Source organism: Panthera pardus, unplaced genomic scaffold, assembly GCF_024362965.1.
Source record: "Panthera pardus isolate Hobbes unplaced genomic scaffold, ASM2436296v1 HiC_scaffold_12, whole genome shotgun sequence".
Lineage (NCBI taxonomy): Eukaryota > Metazoa > Chordata > Mammalia > Carnivora > Felidae > Panthera > Panthera pardus.
The window spans coordinates 43027928-43044248 of NW_026526677.1; the positions used below are offsets into that span (position 1 = coordinate 43027928).

General features: G+C 37.1%; 1 protein-coding gene and 1 long non-coding RNA gene across 28 annotated transcripts in view; one reads left to right on the forward strand and one right to left on the reverse strand.

Annotated features, from left to right (window-relative positions):
- Positions 1 to 16321, forward strand: part of SOX6 (SRY-box transcription factor 6) — a 697806-nt gene that overhangs the window by 595859 nt on the left and 85626 nt on the right. For 24 of the 27 annotated variants that reach the window (XM_019456423.2, XM_019456414.2, XM_053899942.1 and 21 more), the window contains one exon: positions 11136 to 11285. In XM_019456423.2, coding sequence (XP_019311968.1) covers positions 11136 to 11285 — 150 coding nt within the window. The remainder of the gene's footprint in view (positions 1 to 11135; positions 11286 to 16321) is intronic. The other 3 variants (XM_053899941.1, XM_053899953.1, XM_053899954.1) reach the window with 1 other exon arrangement.
- LOC109271188 (uncharacterized) lies at positions 10370 to 13488 on the reverse strand. Its single transcript, XR_002081868.2, has 2 exons — positions 13421 to 13488; positions 10370 to 10699 (listed from the first exon to the last, which is right to left on the reverse strand). It is a non-coding gene; the product is annotated as an uncharacterized LOC109271188 (long non-coding RNA).

Consider the following 16321-nt stretch of genomic DNA (forward strand, 5'->3'; position numbering starts at 1 on the left):
CTGTCTGTCTGTCTGTCTCTCTCTTAAAAAAATAAACATTAAAATAAACCTTATGCAATCTTATTTGCCAATATCTCAATGAAACTGGGGGGAAAACCCTAATTGTTCCCAGTGATGGTGTTTCAGTAGTAGTTTGTAAATGCTTCCATGTTGCCTTTTATCATATTGTGTCTCTCTCCCTTTCTCCTTTCTGTCCTTGCTGTGAGCTCCTGAGAGGCTGCATATCTTCTTCATCTTTGTATCCCTAATATTTTTTGCTAAATTGAATAAAAATGCCAGATGTTTTTTTTTTTTTTTCAGAGTAAAATTTTTAGAGTGACATCTCTTAAAGAGAATATACTGATAAGAATAAGAACCTACAAGTCTCAAGTCTTTATAGTGTGCCCTTCTTATGAGTATGTTACATGCATTAACTCATTTACTCCATACAACAGTCTTTTGGAGTAAGTACTATTATTTTTCCCATTTTAAAGATGTGGAAATTTAAGATCCAGAGAGATTCAATAACTCTCCTTAGATTAGTTCTGACAAAAGAATGTGCACTCTTAATCACTATGCTGTCCTGCTTCTCACAGCAACATATAAACCTTATTTTTCTAAGTGTCTTCTTTAGTCCTTTATATTAACCATTCCTTGCTTTATCTGCTATAAGGAATTTTAAAGGTGGATTATTGATATATGTATCAGTATCGTATCTAGTGACAATAAAGTGTGTTATGTAGTTATTACACAGTCTTTGAATGATTTTTACCATGGCTGCTATGGATAAGGTACCATTCCTTTCTGCTAATTAGGGAGTAAGCCATGGGTATTACTGTAGGATACAGATGGCATATTTACATACTGCAAAATATGCTGAAGTTCTCCAATTGGCAATATTAATAATTCGCAGTTCAAAAAATGACAGTTAGTGGAGGTGGCTCGGAAACAGGGTAAAACATTTATTTGAATTTAAAAAATATAGAAGAAAATAAAAAGGGAAAATAAGAAGAGGATGTTTTGTATTATTTCTTGTCGAGTTTACTTGATCACTTCAAAGTGAATTCAAAATGCATCCTTATCTCCCTCAACATTTATTACAAATGTTCATTTTAGGTTAATATTATTAATGAATATTATGTTATTAATATGAAATTTCTGTGTAATAAATCTATGCATTTCATCATAGGTATGAATTTTGTTCATTCGCATGATTCTTATGCTCAGTCTTCCATAGTCTCTTGAGAAATTAAAAACCAAGTTCAGTTTATAAAAACACTAAAAACATTTTCTTATAACAGACATGTTTATTTCCAACCAGCCACATTTGTTCTGTCCATCAATTAAAGTGAAGAAAAATGACATTTAGAAAATACTATACTTTTCTTTCATGCAATTTTATTTTCCCAAATATATATTTTTAACAATTTGAACAAAAACTTATTTTTTTCATTGCATACTTACTCATATTATCTTCATTCTGTTGTTTTGGGGGCCTCAGTATGGGTGGAAATCGAAGGGTGTAAAAGCTGAGCAGTTGTAGAATATTTTTCAAGCAACAGCATCTGGTTTCTTGGCAGTCATCATGGGCCAAGGCAAGGCAGTCCTGGCATATCTCCAGATTTTTCTGTGGGTATTGCTGAGGGATTTCCAGGTCTGCCATGTTGTTGTGATGTTGTTTCCTAGAAACCCGGAAACTCAGAATGGAGTCCGGAGTCAGTCTGGTAGTATTTAAGGTCTACATGATCTGGCCTCCTTGATACCTTTTTGACATCTGACCCATCACCCTTTTCCAAGCTCACTTTGCTCCAGCCACACTGGCATGCTTGCTGTTCTTCACACACGCCAAACACGAGCATCTCTGTGCCTCAGGACATTCACCTCTCCTTTGCCTCTGCCCTGGATGCTCTCCCTGGGTTATCACACGCCTTACTCCCTCACTTCTTTCAGGTCTCTACCCAAATGACCCTTCTTTTAGTTTTCCTGACCTACTCTATATTAAACGCCCCCTCCCTTACATTCATATACCTGGTCACTTTATATCCCATGGCACATATCAGCATCAAAGTTACACATCTGCGTGCTAATTCATCATCTTCCCCCCGCCCCCCTTACCCGAAGTCACTGCTCACTCCTGTTTTCCCAAATAGTACCTGGCCATTAGTAGCCAGCCAATAAATACTTTTTGCATGAATCCAAACCAAAATTCGCCTTTTGGTTACAAAGAAACAATGCTTTTAAATATTAGGGACCTAACATCTACTCATTTACTGAAAGTACTTTATTCAATTCAGCTTGTACTCAAATATATACACCCCCTGAAACTTCCCTGTGACTTTGAGGCTATGGGAAATAACACTTCGGTTTCAAATCCAATTTCTGGACACCTCGATGAGTTTTTATTTCCTATTGGTAGAGTCAAGATGCACTTGTTTAAGGTTTCCCTGATGAGCCACGGTTTTGTGACTAGAGAGTTAAAGGAGCGTTACGAATGCAAGCTGTACCACTTGGAGCACATTCAGAGAACTGGGTCTCTTCAGCATTGCCTGCCCAGCTCTTGGAAACAGAAGGAAAACAGTCAGGTTCGTTCCCATAATGTCGATTTGCAACTGCCCTCATTATCACCTCTTCAAATATCTTGCTTCAAAAACCAAAGTACTAATTGTTTCAATGACCGAACTTTATTTCTGTAAATAAAACATTATGTATTTACATATTTTATTTGGCACCCTGAAAGATACTTGGAAAGGCAAGGAGAGATTGAATTTTCTTCTTAAAATTATTGGGGGTTGCTTTGTTTATGCTTACTTATTTCCACTATGCAACTGTGTTCTATAAAGAAAAGCTCTTCTGAATGCATTCCAATATAATTGGTGTCATCCAAGAATGAATTCTGTTTTTTTGTGTTCTTTTGGTCTTGTTTTGTTTTGTTGTGTTTTGTTTTTGTAGCAGATGACTGACTGGGTGCTCAACCTGATGCATTCAGGATTTTTTTAAAAAATGTCTCCTCATGTAAGGCTAGGACCATTGACCTGAGCCTCTCCCCGTTTCTTTTTTCTTTTCTTTTACAGCTTCTCCTCTCTTCCACTTCCAGCATATTCTTCCCATTCCTCCCACCCCAGTAGCACAATGAGTTATGTCAGAGGAGCTACTCAGTGCTTGGGAAAATAGGCAAGAGGATCTTCAGCCAGGAAAACTCTTTTTTCAATTCATTTTTCTTTACTTGACATTCTTGTGCCGGCTGCAGGGGATAATGAAATGAATTAAACAGGTCCTGGCTTTCCAATGCCTTACAGTCAATGCTTGTTCTATTTTTTCTTTGGTTGTTGTGGAAAGGCAAATAGCTGAAATCTCAAAGGGGGTGAAATAGGTCCACTCTCACCTGAGACAGCTTTTTGGCTCTTTATGTATATTTGCATAAACTTTACTTTAAAAAATCTGAAAACACCTTAACATGATGATAATTACCTAAGCTAATTACTGTCATTGCATTTTAAAATCTGCACATTTAAAAACAAATATTAAAATAAAATTCTACCACATCAATTATTTTTTGGGTGCCCAATGATTATTTTTCAAATATATATAGGATACATTTCTCTTTCAATTCTGGGGGAATGGTGGGAAAACAGCCCTTTTATGAAGTCCAGATCAGAAGCTCTGACAAAATGTACATATTCTATTTGCACTCAGTTCCCTAAGAGAACAGAAACAAGAAGAAAAGAGTCTGTGTGAACACTGGATGGGAGAAATAGTAAATTTGGGTTCTAGATTTCCTTCTATCTATTGCTTGTCAGTTGGTATTCTTATGCAATCACCTTCCTTCTCTAGGCTTGAGTTTTCCTCATCTGTAAAGCAAAGGGATTGGATTAAACGATGTTTACAATTCTTCCTTCTGCTAACATTGTGTTATCTGGTGTTTCTTTATAAGAAAATCAATGCATGACTTGATGAACCCACATGTTATAAGTTCAAGAAGATGGAAACAAAGAAAGAGACTTCCATCTCTGGGGATCCTTTTTGGAGAGACTGTGAGGAAAGGTATAATAAGAAAAAGGTGTGGGCAGAAATGATAACAATTCCAAAAAGATAGAGCCAAGAAGAGAAATAAAGGAGTTTTAGTGATCATTGTTGACACAGCATATATTAAATATCAGGCATGATGTTAGGTGCTGAGGACACGTTAAAGAAGACTCAGTCCTTCCCTTAAGGAGCTTGGAATTTGCTGGGAGATAGAGACATTAAAAAAAAAAAAATTTCCGTCAAGTACACAGGAATAGATGATGAGATATGGGGGGAGCACAAGGGAGACAGGGTTCAGATAAGGCCTTAAGGAGAAAGTGACTTTTAACCAAGACTCAAAACATGAGTAGGAGTATGACAGACAAGAGGGGTTAACAGAAAAGGAAAGAATATGGCAGGAGAAGTGAGACGGTTGAGTTGGAAATTAACCCAATACGTGAGGAGTGGGTGTGGTAGCTCTTCCCTTATTCCTTCTCATCTCCTATCCCTACAGCCAATTTTCTTTGGTGTCAAGTATTAGGGGTATAGCTAAACAAGTGCCTTCTATGCTGAAAAACAAGGACTTCAGTTCTTTCCTTCCATAAAACCACAGCCATATTTCCTGGATCGTTTTGTTGACATTGGAGGTTTATGAGAAGTAAAAGTATTTGTGATCTCTTTCAAATTATTTTTAAGCTTTCTCCGTTCCCCCCGCCCTCAGTCTGTAATGACTTGTTACTGACATATTTTCTTCCCTGTGCTGAACAAGCACTAAATCATGCTGCTTAATTACCCCTGTCTCCGTTCTACCTTCTCACAGCCTCACAGCTGAACTTGTCCAGCTTTATAGCATGCCTTGCTCGGTAGGCGGGGGAATGGTCATCAGCATTGTTTTGAGAAGGTAACAAAACCCAGGATGTCCCTGGAGAACTGAGCCAGGCTTGGGGCCTAGTGTTAGGCAGCATCATTCAAGTAAATGGCATTTCCTTAAAGATGCTCCCCTACCAACCCTGCTTGTCTCACGACTCCATCATCTTCTATTGCCCTCTCCAACCCCCGAGTAGTGTGTTGTATACAAGAACAGGATCTGAGTTATCCAGGGCCAGGGATCTGGGGTTCCCAGATATTATGTGGAACCACAGCAGGTGGGGTAAATATAAGGGTAGGGGTTGAAATTTCAGTAGTGCCTATTGAATCTGTTTTTATAGAGGAGCATTTTCCCTTCGCTTCCTTTCTTCTTTATCCACCAATAAGCTAGTTATATTTGAGGGGAAAAATTTTTTTTTTCTTTCTCTCTGGGCCAGATTCCGACAGGCCACTTTAAAATGCCCTTTCTAATTGAAATGACAAAACACAGGAGAATTTACTCCAAAGAGAATCTGGTGTGTGAAGTTGTGCCTGCTTTTTTACTGTTGGTTTCCATATACTGGAGCATACTGGTGCCAATTTAAAGCTCCTGTCAATTTCCATTTGTATCAAGTTCCCCTATTTCTACCTATATTCTGCATAGTTCTTTTTACTTTATCAGTCTCTTCAATATGTGTCACTAGGGTATTTCAAGTGTCTTCTATTATGGCTCCAAGATTAGTTGGAGAAGGGAGCTGTTTAGATAAAAATTGCGCCCCTTGCTCCTTCAAGGTGGCTGGCTGGTGGTACCATTAACCCTTTCTGTATGTGAGGGCTGTGAAGTGCCATTTTAGAAAAAGTCACTGCAAGACATCTGGAAATATAGTTTGCTATTTGAGAACTCAGAACAGCAGCAACATCAGAATCTCTCTTCTCCTTGGACAATGATTCTTGTCTGGTGGCTAGGAACAGGAAATGGGTTTCATTATAATTCACTGTAGAGCTTATGTAAAGCACATGGACTTTAAAGTAAGACTGACTCTATAAAATAGATAATAATTCCCATTTTCTATAATTATTTAGAAAACTAAATAAAATAATAAATGTTAAATACCTAACACAGAACCTGACTGAGTTAGCGTACAATATATGCTTGTTGAATTCACACATGAATGAATGAGGGTGATGACTGAATGGCAGGATGAGTGGTTATGTGGTTATGTGAAAATCATGCAATTATGAGAATATAAGCCTTGCACTTTTTTTTCGATGGGTTCTCCATAGGAGAGCTTACATGATTTTATCCCAGAAAGCAGGTATATACATGATACATATGTATACATATATACACACATTTATGTATGTATAATGTATATACCTATAAATGTATATTTCATATTATGTTAAGTATTAGATACACTGACACCACTCATAATTTGACATGAATTTGGCTGTACGGGGCAAAACGTGCCTCTCTTTCCAAGTACAATAGTGTTATAAGATGACTCTGACAAAATACATTTTTTAGGTCCTGGCCATAGACTGGTGTATCTACTTGAAGACACTCAAGAATTTCAGGGGCACCTGAGTGGCTCAGTCAGTTAAGCGTCCAACTTTGGCTCAGGTCATGATCTCACGTTTCATGGGTTCGAGCCCCACGCCGGGCTCTGTGCTGACAGCTCAGAGCCTGGAGCCTGCCTCGGATTCTGTGTCTCCCTCGCTCTTTCTGCCCCTACCCCATTCACACTCTGTCTGTCTCTCTGTCTGTCTGTCTCTCTCAAAAATAAGCAAACACACACACACACACACACACACACACACACACACACACAAAAGAATTTCACCATAAGGCTGAGTTTGGTAGGACCTACTGTTTTGTGTTGAATGTAAGTAGCCCTAGTTATTAAAGTGTCACTAGGATACAAATGCAAGATAGGTTTTTTTTGAAAGCTAGTCTCAGGACACAGAAGTCTAGAAATAGTATTAGAGGTATGGATTTATGACATCTTCATAGGACTTCCTTAGTCCAATGTATTTAAAAGATTCGTCAATAAGTTGGTGGTAAAGCATAGAAAAGATTCTTTGTGTCTTGGCTTTAATTCATTGCTTTTTCTAGATACTTCTTGTTGGGGGAATAAAGTCTAAAATGATTCATGTGGCCTTTAAGACTCTACCCCTGTCTAGCCTCTTGTCATGCCACTGTACCCACACTTAACCGTCCTTTCATGTTGGCCCTTTTTTAGTATCTTGAAAACGTTACTTTCTTTTCTACCCCAGGGCCATAATAATCAATGTTTCTTTTTTCTGGAATGTTCTTTATAACCTTTCCTCCTGGTTAATTCTTACTTAAAGTGTTATTTCCTTGGAGAAGCGATTTTGATTCTCCAGACTATGTTAAATGCCTTTGTTAGATGGTCTTTTGACATTCTGTATTTTTCTTTCTCAGCACTTAACCTGAACATAATTCACAGTTACTGTCTAAGCATTTATTTAATATCAGGTTTTCTTTCTAGCTCCATTAAGGCAGTAACTGTTTCCGAGTTGCTTGCTGTTGTACCTCCAGTGTTTAGCATAGTGTTTAGTTAATAGTAAGCATTTGATAAAGATTTGTTGTTGAACAAATTCATCAATGCTGGAAATGTACTCGTGATGTACAGAGGTTGGTTCATCATATAGCCATTTCTACTTTAAATGGTAATGTTGGAATGAGAGCCAAAGTGTTCTTCTATTATCTAGTTATATCATCTTGAGTGTGGTACTTCTCTTCTCTAGTTCTCCTCTCATCAGAAGAATGAGGAGGTAAGACTAGACTAAATGATCTGTTAAGGCCCTTTCAGTTCTAGATGTGAAGTATGTCAGTTTTCAGCTTATCAAAATCTTAATAATGACTACTTTATTAAAACTGAACTAATACTAAAGGTGGAATATTTCTGCCATAAAATAGTGAAAGCATTTCTGAAAGTGCTCCAATAAAATCTGAGTGATTTTATAATTTTGAAAAATATTTAGCTAGGCTCATTTTTACATATATGCACTGCATGACTTTTATATATCTTGGATAAAGAAACAACTCAATATCCCAAACAATCACCGAACATTTTTCAAAATTAAAATGGAAAAAAAGTCTATATTTACAGAAATAGTCTTCACCAAAGTTTAAATGTTTATGGGACTCTGGCTAAGTCTGTTATAAGCTTTACTACATTGTTGGTTTTTTAAACCTCAACTGTGTTTGGAAATGAATATTCATTATTATCATCATTGTGTCTGTGAACTATGATCTCAGAATCCTACGTGGAGTGACATTTTTGTAAACTCTTGCATAATCATTAATCAGAGCTTAACCCTTTTCTTTCCCAAACCATTAGTCTGCAAAGGACTTTTCTAACTAAAGCTATTTACTTGGATAACTAATATTTTATGTTCTTTCAAAAAGGATGTGGTATCATTTAGAGAAACTTTAAATTTATAAGTAAACTAAGAAGAAAAATCAATACCACCCCTCAGTTGCTGCTCAAGCAGTAGAATTTGTGTTAGAAAAGTTTAAGACAGGTGACTAAAGCTAGCAGTTATTAAAAAAGCTTTCTAGTCAACATTTCAACAAATGACTTCAAAAGAATCATTTCTTTTGAAACAATGTAATTTAATTTGGGCTGGGCTTATTTTCCTTTACTTATTTATTTATTTATTTATTTATTTATTTATTTATTTATTTATTTATTTTATTTTTGAAACACAACACCATAACATTATTCATTATGTATGATAAATATAACCATGTACTACTTCTTTTGCCTCATTTTTCGAAAATATCTCTCCTTCTTAACATATAGTATGTTAAGTCAAAAATATTGATTGGCTATCTCTTATTTGCAAGGTACTATTCTCTCTGCTTGCCCTCAGAAATAATTAGGTTGATCATGACTTCAATAAGCTTACAGTCTATCAAGCATGATAAGACATATATACACAACTAAGCACAGGTTTAAAAACAGTGGTAAGTGCCACCAAAAAAGGTGCACATCAGGTGTTAAGGATCTATATCTTACATCTTCTCCAAAACTATATGCCTATCCCAAGACTTTGAAACCTCCACAGCTCCTAAAACAGAGCCTTGCATATAGAACATACTCAATTAGTGTTAGCTCAGAAGATGAGCTATCTTTGAAATCATTTGGCAAGCCTATACCTATTCAATGAACGACATTCTTTTTACCCAGGTCAGATCTGCAATCTTCAGTCTGAAAAGCATGGTACTTATATCTAAAATTATGCATTTTGTCAGACAGAGTGTGAAAATTTTTATTTTTGTGAGTGCCTTCTATCTTTACATCATATTCTATTTTCTGGTTTTTTTATTTTGAAGCTTATTCTACTAAATCTTTTCTGATCTCCTACTGACCAGTTTACTCAGCTCTATAAATTTTGTGGTGTGTGGAGATGCCCCTTCTTGCTTCTAATGTATCAGTGATGGCAGCTCACCAGGAACTCTGAGGAACCCCACGTCTGAGGAATCTCAGTGTTTCTGGGGTCATTCCTCTCGTAGGTACAAACCAGTAGAGAGAGATATAAAATAAATGATTATCAAAGCTTTAGAGGAAGCAATTAACATTATTTCTAAAAAGCGACTATCTTGTTCAAGCTGAAGGATTTCTGAATTTAGTCAGCTTTTAAAAAAATAGATTTGTTCCCAGGGATTTTTTTTTTCTGTGTTTTTTTTTCACTAGTTGAAGTTCCCTGGAGGACTCAAGATCGTCTGATCTTGAATTATTGAGGTAAAATGAAGGCATAAATGATGCTTAAGGACTCCTGCCTCTCAAAGATTTCATGACTCTTTAATACTCAGTCGTAGGGCACATTAGTCATGATACCAGATACCATGTAGCCAACACTATCTCAGCTCTCAACCATCTTCACTCCATTCAATACCAAACTTTTCTTCAGTGGCTTTATCCAAGAAGCAAATTTTCAGAAGCTTCACTTGCCCCTCTTTTGAAGACACTTGGCTGAATTTCAAAGGAAAAGGATACCACAGAGTAAAAAGGAAATAGAAGAGGCAGCCTTTTCTCCCCCTAAGTTCTAGCAGTTTGACTTACTCTTACTTGTGAATTTTTCTTGCCACTGAGTCATTGCACATACAGAATTATGAAACTTTAATTTCTTTAGAGGCTTGTTATATTAGAAAAATTGTTCCAAAGAAAGCAACAATCATGACATAAGCACATCTGGCTCTTGCAAATTATTCTTTATTAAGCTTTCATTTAATTACATGTGCTGAAAGGTCTGTTTTTGATTACTGTAATTTTTTTTATTTGTCCATCTGAATGATAGTAATGCTGGAAATTACATACAAACCACCTGTTTTTTTTCCCCCTTACTAATATGACAAAGTTTGAGCTATTTTCTCTGTGGTTGATGAACTAGGAAGCTTCTTTATTATGATACACATAGGACTGTCAAGGTAATGGCTTAATCTTGATTATAAGAAGAAAAGAAAATATTTGAATGGAGTTCCCAAGCATTAAACAGTGTGAAGACTGAGGCATCTGAATTCTGGCTAACCATAGAAGATCAACACATTCATTTATTATCAATTTCAACCAAAAGCTAATAAAACAACAGTCAAGGATTTAACATCCTGTGCTAGGAAAGAGAAGTTTCATTTCATTTCATTTCATTTTTTTGGTCACAAATCTGGCTATATTCTCTTGAGGATTATTTTATATGCTGCCTAGAAATAAGACCCCAAGAAAACAATGCCTGCTGTTGGGCCTGGGGATCTTGAAGGCAGCATTCTTATCATCCGGAAGGATCAGCATCCCCAGAGAAGCTTGCTCAGTATTAAATAAGAACAGTGTTCTTCCAGGAATCCCTAGGAAAGTTCAGATTAGTTTCTTAGTTCATGAATATTAAAATTGCATGAATGGACATATTGACATTTAAAGAACTTTTCATAAAGATTTTAGGCGCTAGAAAGAACCGTAGAGACCATTTAGTCAAATTCCTTTTTGTACTGAAGAAATTGAGTTCTAGAGCAACCGAATCCTTTGTTCACGTTCATCAAGTTTACTGCTACAAGCACCAGGAACAAGACAATGGCTCCCATACTAGTACTCTTTCTTTCTATTATTTGGGCTCTCACATTCCCTTTTTAAAAGATAGTGAAAGAGAAATCACAAGGTTGTCAGGGGAGTAGTTATGTAACAACACGGTAAGTTTTGTTTTTGTTTTTTGTTTTGTTTTGTGTTTTTTGAAACTCAATTTCAGCTGCATCTAAAGAGATAATGTTTGTCTCCCCTGTTTTGCAGCAGCTCTATGCCGCTCAGCTGGCCAGCATGCAGGTGTCACCTGGAGCAAAGATGCCATCCGCTCCACAGCCACCAAACACAGCAGGGGCAGTCTCACCTACCGGGATAAAAAATGAAAAGAGAGGGACCAGCCCTGTAACTCAAGTTAAGGTACTTGCTTTGCAGGATTGTGAAAACAGTTTGGAAAACAGCTTCACAAGAAAAGTAGTGAACCAGGCTGGGTTGGGAATAAGCAGCAGGAAGCATAGCAGCATAAAGGAAACCCAAATGCTTCTCTTTATGGTAAATTTCATGATTGAGCACTGAGAAACAGGTGTTTCCCTTTTGATAACAATAGTGCCATATTGTGAGCGCTTTACCTAAATCTGCAAACTCACTTCTCAAGAGTTTTCCCCATTTGGATTCTGGCTTTTATTTTTTAATGTTCATTGGCATGAATGGCCATGGTTTTATTACCAGTCTTTCTCATAGATTTGTGACACTTTCTCTCTAAGTTCCTGAAACAGGTGGGAGCCAACTTACAGTACCAGAAAAGGAGGTTCTCAAAACTTTAGATTTTAAAAAGGGGGACAGAAAAGAATCTAGTGCTGGGCCTTATATGGTTTGTGGATAAAGGACTGTCCTCTGAAAACATTTATAAAATGGGCTCTGAGGAATGAGTGGTATCATTATCTATTCATGCTTTGATGCCCGGTAGTTGTGAGAGGATATGCAGGCTCTCCCAAGTTATGGCTGGGACATTGATAGATGCCTTTCCTCACTAATTTTCAGTGTCTTAAAATGTGGCACCCAGGAGGTACTTGGCGACAGAGGGAAATGGATGATGCGCTCCAACTTTGTGCTGCAGCTGGTACCTATAGGTGGTACTGGTTGGTTTTTATAATATAGTTCAGGGGGACAATTGTTTTGTATCATTGACTTATCTACTCGGAGGGATACGCCAGCGCAGATGTATTGTTGTAATGTGCCCAAAGTACTACATCTGGAGAAATTCTGCAATTATTAAATTTTCACGGGGAAACATCTAAGGCCAACAAAATAGCATCAAATGCCACAAAGCCACTGAAAATGTATTATTTTTCCATAATGTTTTTGAGTATCTCAAAATTCCTGCCTGCAATTTTGAGATACTCCAAATTTTGAGTATCTCAAAATTCCTGCCCAAAGGAATTAATTTAATGCCACCCATGCTTTAAACTCTCCAAAGACATAGATGAACATTTATGCTTTGTTGTTAGAAATACTGAGCTATAACAAGAGCAGCTTACATTTAATAAGATAGCGTTACTTACAGAAACAAGCTACCTATTTTGTGTTCCAAGAGTTTCTGTTTGTGAATAAGAGAACGCTACAACTCAAACCACAGCACTTTGTTTAATTGTAGTTGTTAGAGTATGAACATATCAGACGGTATTGACTTGAAGTATTGAGTATTAGATATTTTAACATGAAAAAGTCACTTTAGAAGTGAGTTGGCCAAATGGAACTGCACCAAACCAAGTCTTTACTGGATGAGTAAAATGTTCCCTGGTTAAATTCAAGTTTACATCTGCTTTTACCATTCCAGTTTTGTGGGCCAACTGAGTTTTATTACTCACTTGACCACATGCAAATTCTTAGGGAGTTCTCTATATAATTTGACTTGACTATATTTTATGTTAATAACAAAGGAAACATTCCTTATACTTACTAGATTGTTTGTTGTATGTGTGGGTAAAAATATATAGACCAAGACATAAAGCAAATGTTTGAAATGAAAAAAAATAAAAGCTTCTGCCTACTAATGAAGAAGTTCTGAGAATAATCTCATGATTTGCTAATTGAAAGGATTATGGTCACTAAAATATTTCTGTCTATAATCATTGCTTTCCCTCTGTATATAACATGACCACATGACATGAGGCATAGTTTGCTGAAGGTAACAAAATTAAACATAGATCATCTTACTGTACCTTCTTTCCCTGAGAATTTTTATCTACAATAAATATCAATATTGGAAATCAGAATGTTTTTGTTCAGATTTCAGTTCTACCACTTTCACCATCCGTCCCTTTGGACAATTTACTTAACTTCTTTCAGCCTTAGTTTTCTGCTTTGAGAAATGGGAGTTAATATTATCATGAGTCTTAAGTCCTCTCGCACATAGTGAGTGTTTCATTAATGTTAGTATAGCAGTGATCATGATGATGATGATCTGATGGTAATAAACATGACGGTGGTGGTGGTGGTAGTAGCGATCATAATTGAAGCATCTAGTTGTGTACCAAGAGAGCCTAACAAAATACCTGGAGGATTTCCATTTTCAGCCATGATGGAGCAACAGGGATCGGATTTAGTCTTCCAGCTTAAGTAACTGAAACACAGGACAAGACATATAAAACAATGATTTTCAGATATTTACAGTAGGAATATAGGACAGTGACTCCTGAGAAAAGAGAAACAAATGAGAAAAGTACTACAGTTATTCCAGTTTACTGTCAAAAGGTTGTTTATAGGTAAGAGTGCAAGGAGGGATACCCACACGGAACATGGCAGCTCCCTGAATAGAGACATAGAGTTGAGTTTTGGGATGCCAAGGTAGATAAGAATTTGTGAGGTAGAGTACCAGAGAGGAGAGAGCTGCACAGAGGGAGAGAGGACTGAAAATCTGTAGGGGATTCTCCTGTATTTAGTGGAGTATTGATCATCATATGCATATGAAGAAACCCTCTGAGGCCAATGAAAAATACCAGATGTAGCAGGCAAAGCTATCACAAGGTTCACAAAGCACTGAGAATGGGTTTGTATTCCCATTAGCCAGAGTGGAAAGATCTCCTGACGCATGGGGTATCAGGTAGGGTTCCTCAGAAGGGTGTTACCTCAGTAATGGGACCAAATTATCCCTGGATTAATGGCTGCTCTGAACCTGCCTAACAAAGCTTAAATGCAAGCCTAGAAAGGATCAAATTTTTCTGTGTCTCAGAACATGTGTCTCAGAACAAAGTCCAAAATATTTGAAAAATGCCCACACTCCAACACCCAGAACTGTAAAATTCACAGTGTGTAGCCTCCATTCAATAATTACCAGGCCTTTGAGGCACCTGGGTGACTCACTTGGTTAAGCATCCGACTTCAGCTTAGGTCATGATCTCACAGTTCACAAGTTCAAGTCCGGCGTGGGGATCTGTGCTGACAGCTTAGAGCCTGGAGCCTGCTTCAGATTCTGTGTCTCTCTCTGTCTCTGCCCCTTCCCCACTTGTGCTCTGTCTCTCTCTCTCAAAAATAAACAAACATTAACAAAATAATTGCCAGGCTTTTATAGAAGCAAGAAAATATGAACAATAATGAAGAGAAAACTCAATCAATAGAAATAGGCCCCCAAATAGCTCAGATGATAGAATTAGTAGTTAAGATGGTAAAAACAGCTATATAGGGACTTCCAACTTTGCCAAATGAGAAGGTAGGCAAATCATCCCCCTAAACACACCCACAAAATTTATGTCAAGCTAAGGGCATGCTGTGAGAACCAGTATCAGGCCTGCCATGGTGACAAGGGATTTGATGCTTCCCATGCCCAGTGGCATTGTTGGTGGAAGTGGCAATTACTGAGCTGTGAAAATAAATAGAGCATATTCAAAGCTGAAAAATAAAAGATATTATAAACACCACATGTTCAAGAAGATAGAGGAAAATATGAGCATTATAAGGCAAGACATGGAACACATACATGGAATGTCTGGAGATGAGAAATAGTTTTTGAGATGAAAACTATACTGGATTAGTACTGATGGGATTAGTAACAATTAGATATCACAGAAGAAAAGATTAGTGAACTTGATGATGGAATGATGAAACTATCCAGAATGAAATACATAAAAAAAAAAAAAAAAAAAAGACTATCAGTGCTGTTGGACATCAAATGACCTAGTATGCTCCTAGAGCCCCAGAAAGAAAAGGAAGGAACAGAAAAAATATATTTGAAGAAGTAATGGCTAAAAATGTTTTAACATTGAAGAACACTTTGAACTCAGATATCTAAGAATCACAGTGAACCCCAAATAAAAGAAACATGGAGAAAACCAAATATCTAGCATATAAATCACTATTATTTAGAAAGGAGTGAAGGAACTAGTCTAAATATCCTTTGAGTGTAGAGAAAAGAGAAATACATTGTAATGATGCACGTAAGATGTTTTTGACGTGCATAGTAGATATAACTGTGTTTCCTGAGACCTATCCTCCGTGTAGATATAGATAAATGTACATCTCAACAGATGTACTGGATTATCTATTTCCTACCAAGACAAAAAAAAATATTCACTACGTTATTGAGTGACTTATTTTCTCTGATAGTTTAATAGAAAGAGAATCTGGGATTTGGAATCCAGTAAAGTGGAATTCAAGTGCTGTCCCTCCACGTATGGCTTTGGACAGTGATTTTATCACTCTGACCCTTCCTCCCCTGTCAATTTAGAATAGTACTCCCCAACTTCATAGACTTATTGCTAGTTAAAGGAGTGAATATGTGTGAAAGTGTCTAGCACAATGCCTGCTGTGTACTGGCTTCTCTGTGCATGTGATTTCTATTTTCTCTTTCTAATCTTCTTGAGTAGTCTGTTCTGGTATCTTTTTTGTCCCTCCCCTTAAACAATGACCATTGATACAGGAAAAGACCATAGAGATCAGCTAGAATCAGGCTCTCTTTTTCTACAAATGAAGAAATTGAACCCCAGAGAAGTCACATGTTTGCCAACGGGGAGGATGTTGTTTCCAAGCTCTACTGTGTGCTTTAAAAAATGGCATTATTAAAAGCAAGTTCTCTGTGCCTTTTCAGAAGCAAAACAGAAGTTAACATTTGCCAACAATTTTTATCTTAGAGCACAATAATATAGATCTTAAAACTGAACATTAGGGGCGCCTGGGTGGCTCAGTCGGTTAAGCGGCCGACTTTGGCCCAGGTCATGATCTCGCGGTCCGTGAGTTCAGGCCCTGCGTCGGGCTCTGTGCTGACAGCTCAGAGCCTGGAGCCTGTTTCAGATTCTGTGTCTCCCTCTCTCTCTGACCCTCCCCCGTTCATGCTCTGTCTCTCCCTGTCTCAAAAATAAATAAACGTTAAAAAAAAAAAAAATGAAAAAAAAAAACTGAACATTTAAATGAACATGTTTATATTACAACTAAATTTCTAGAATGATGGGCGTGTTGTTATG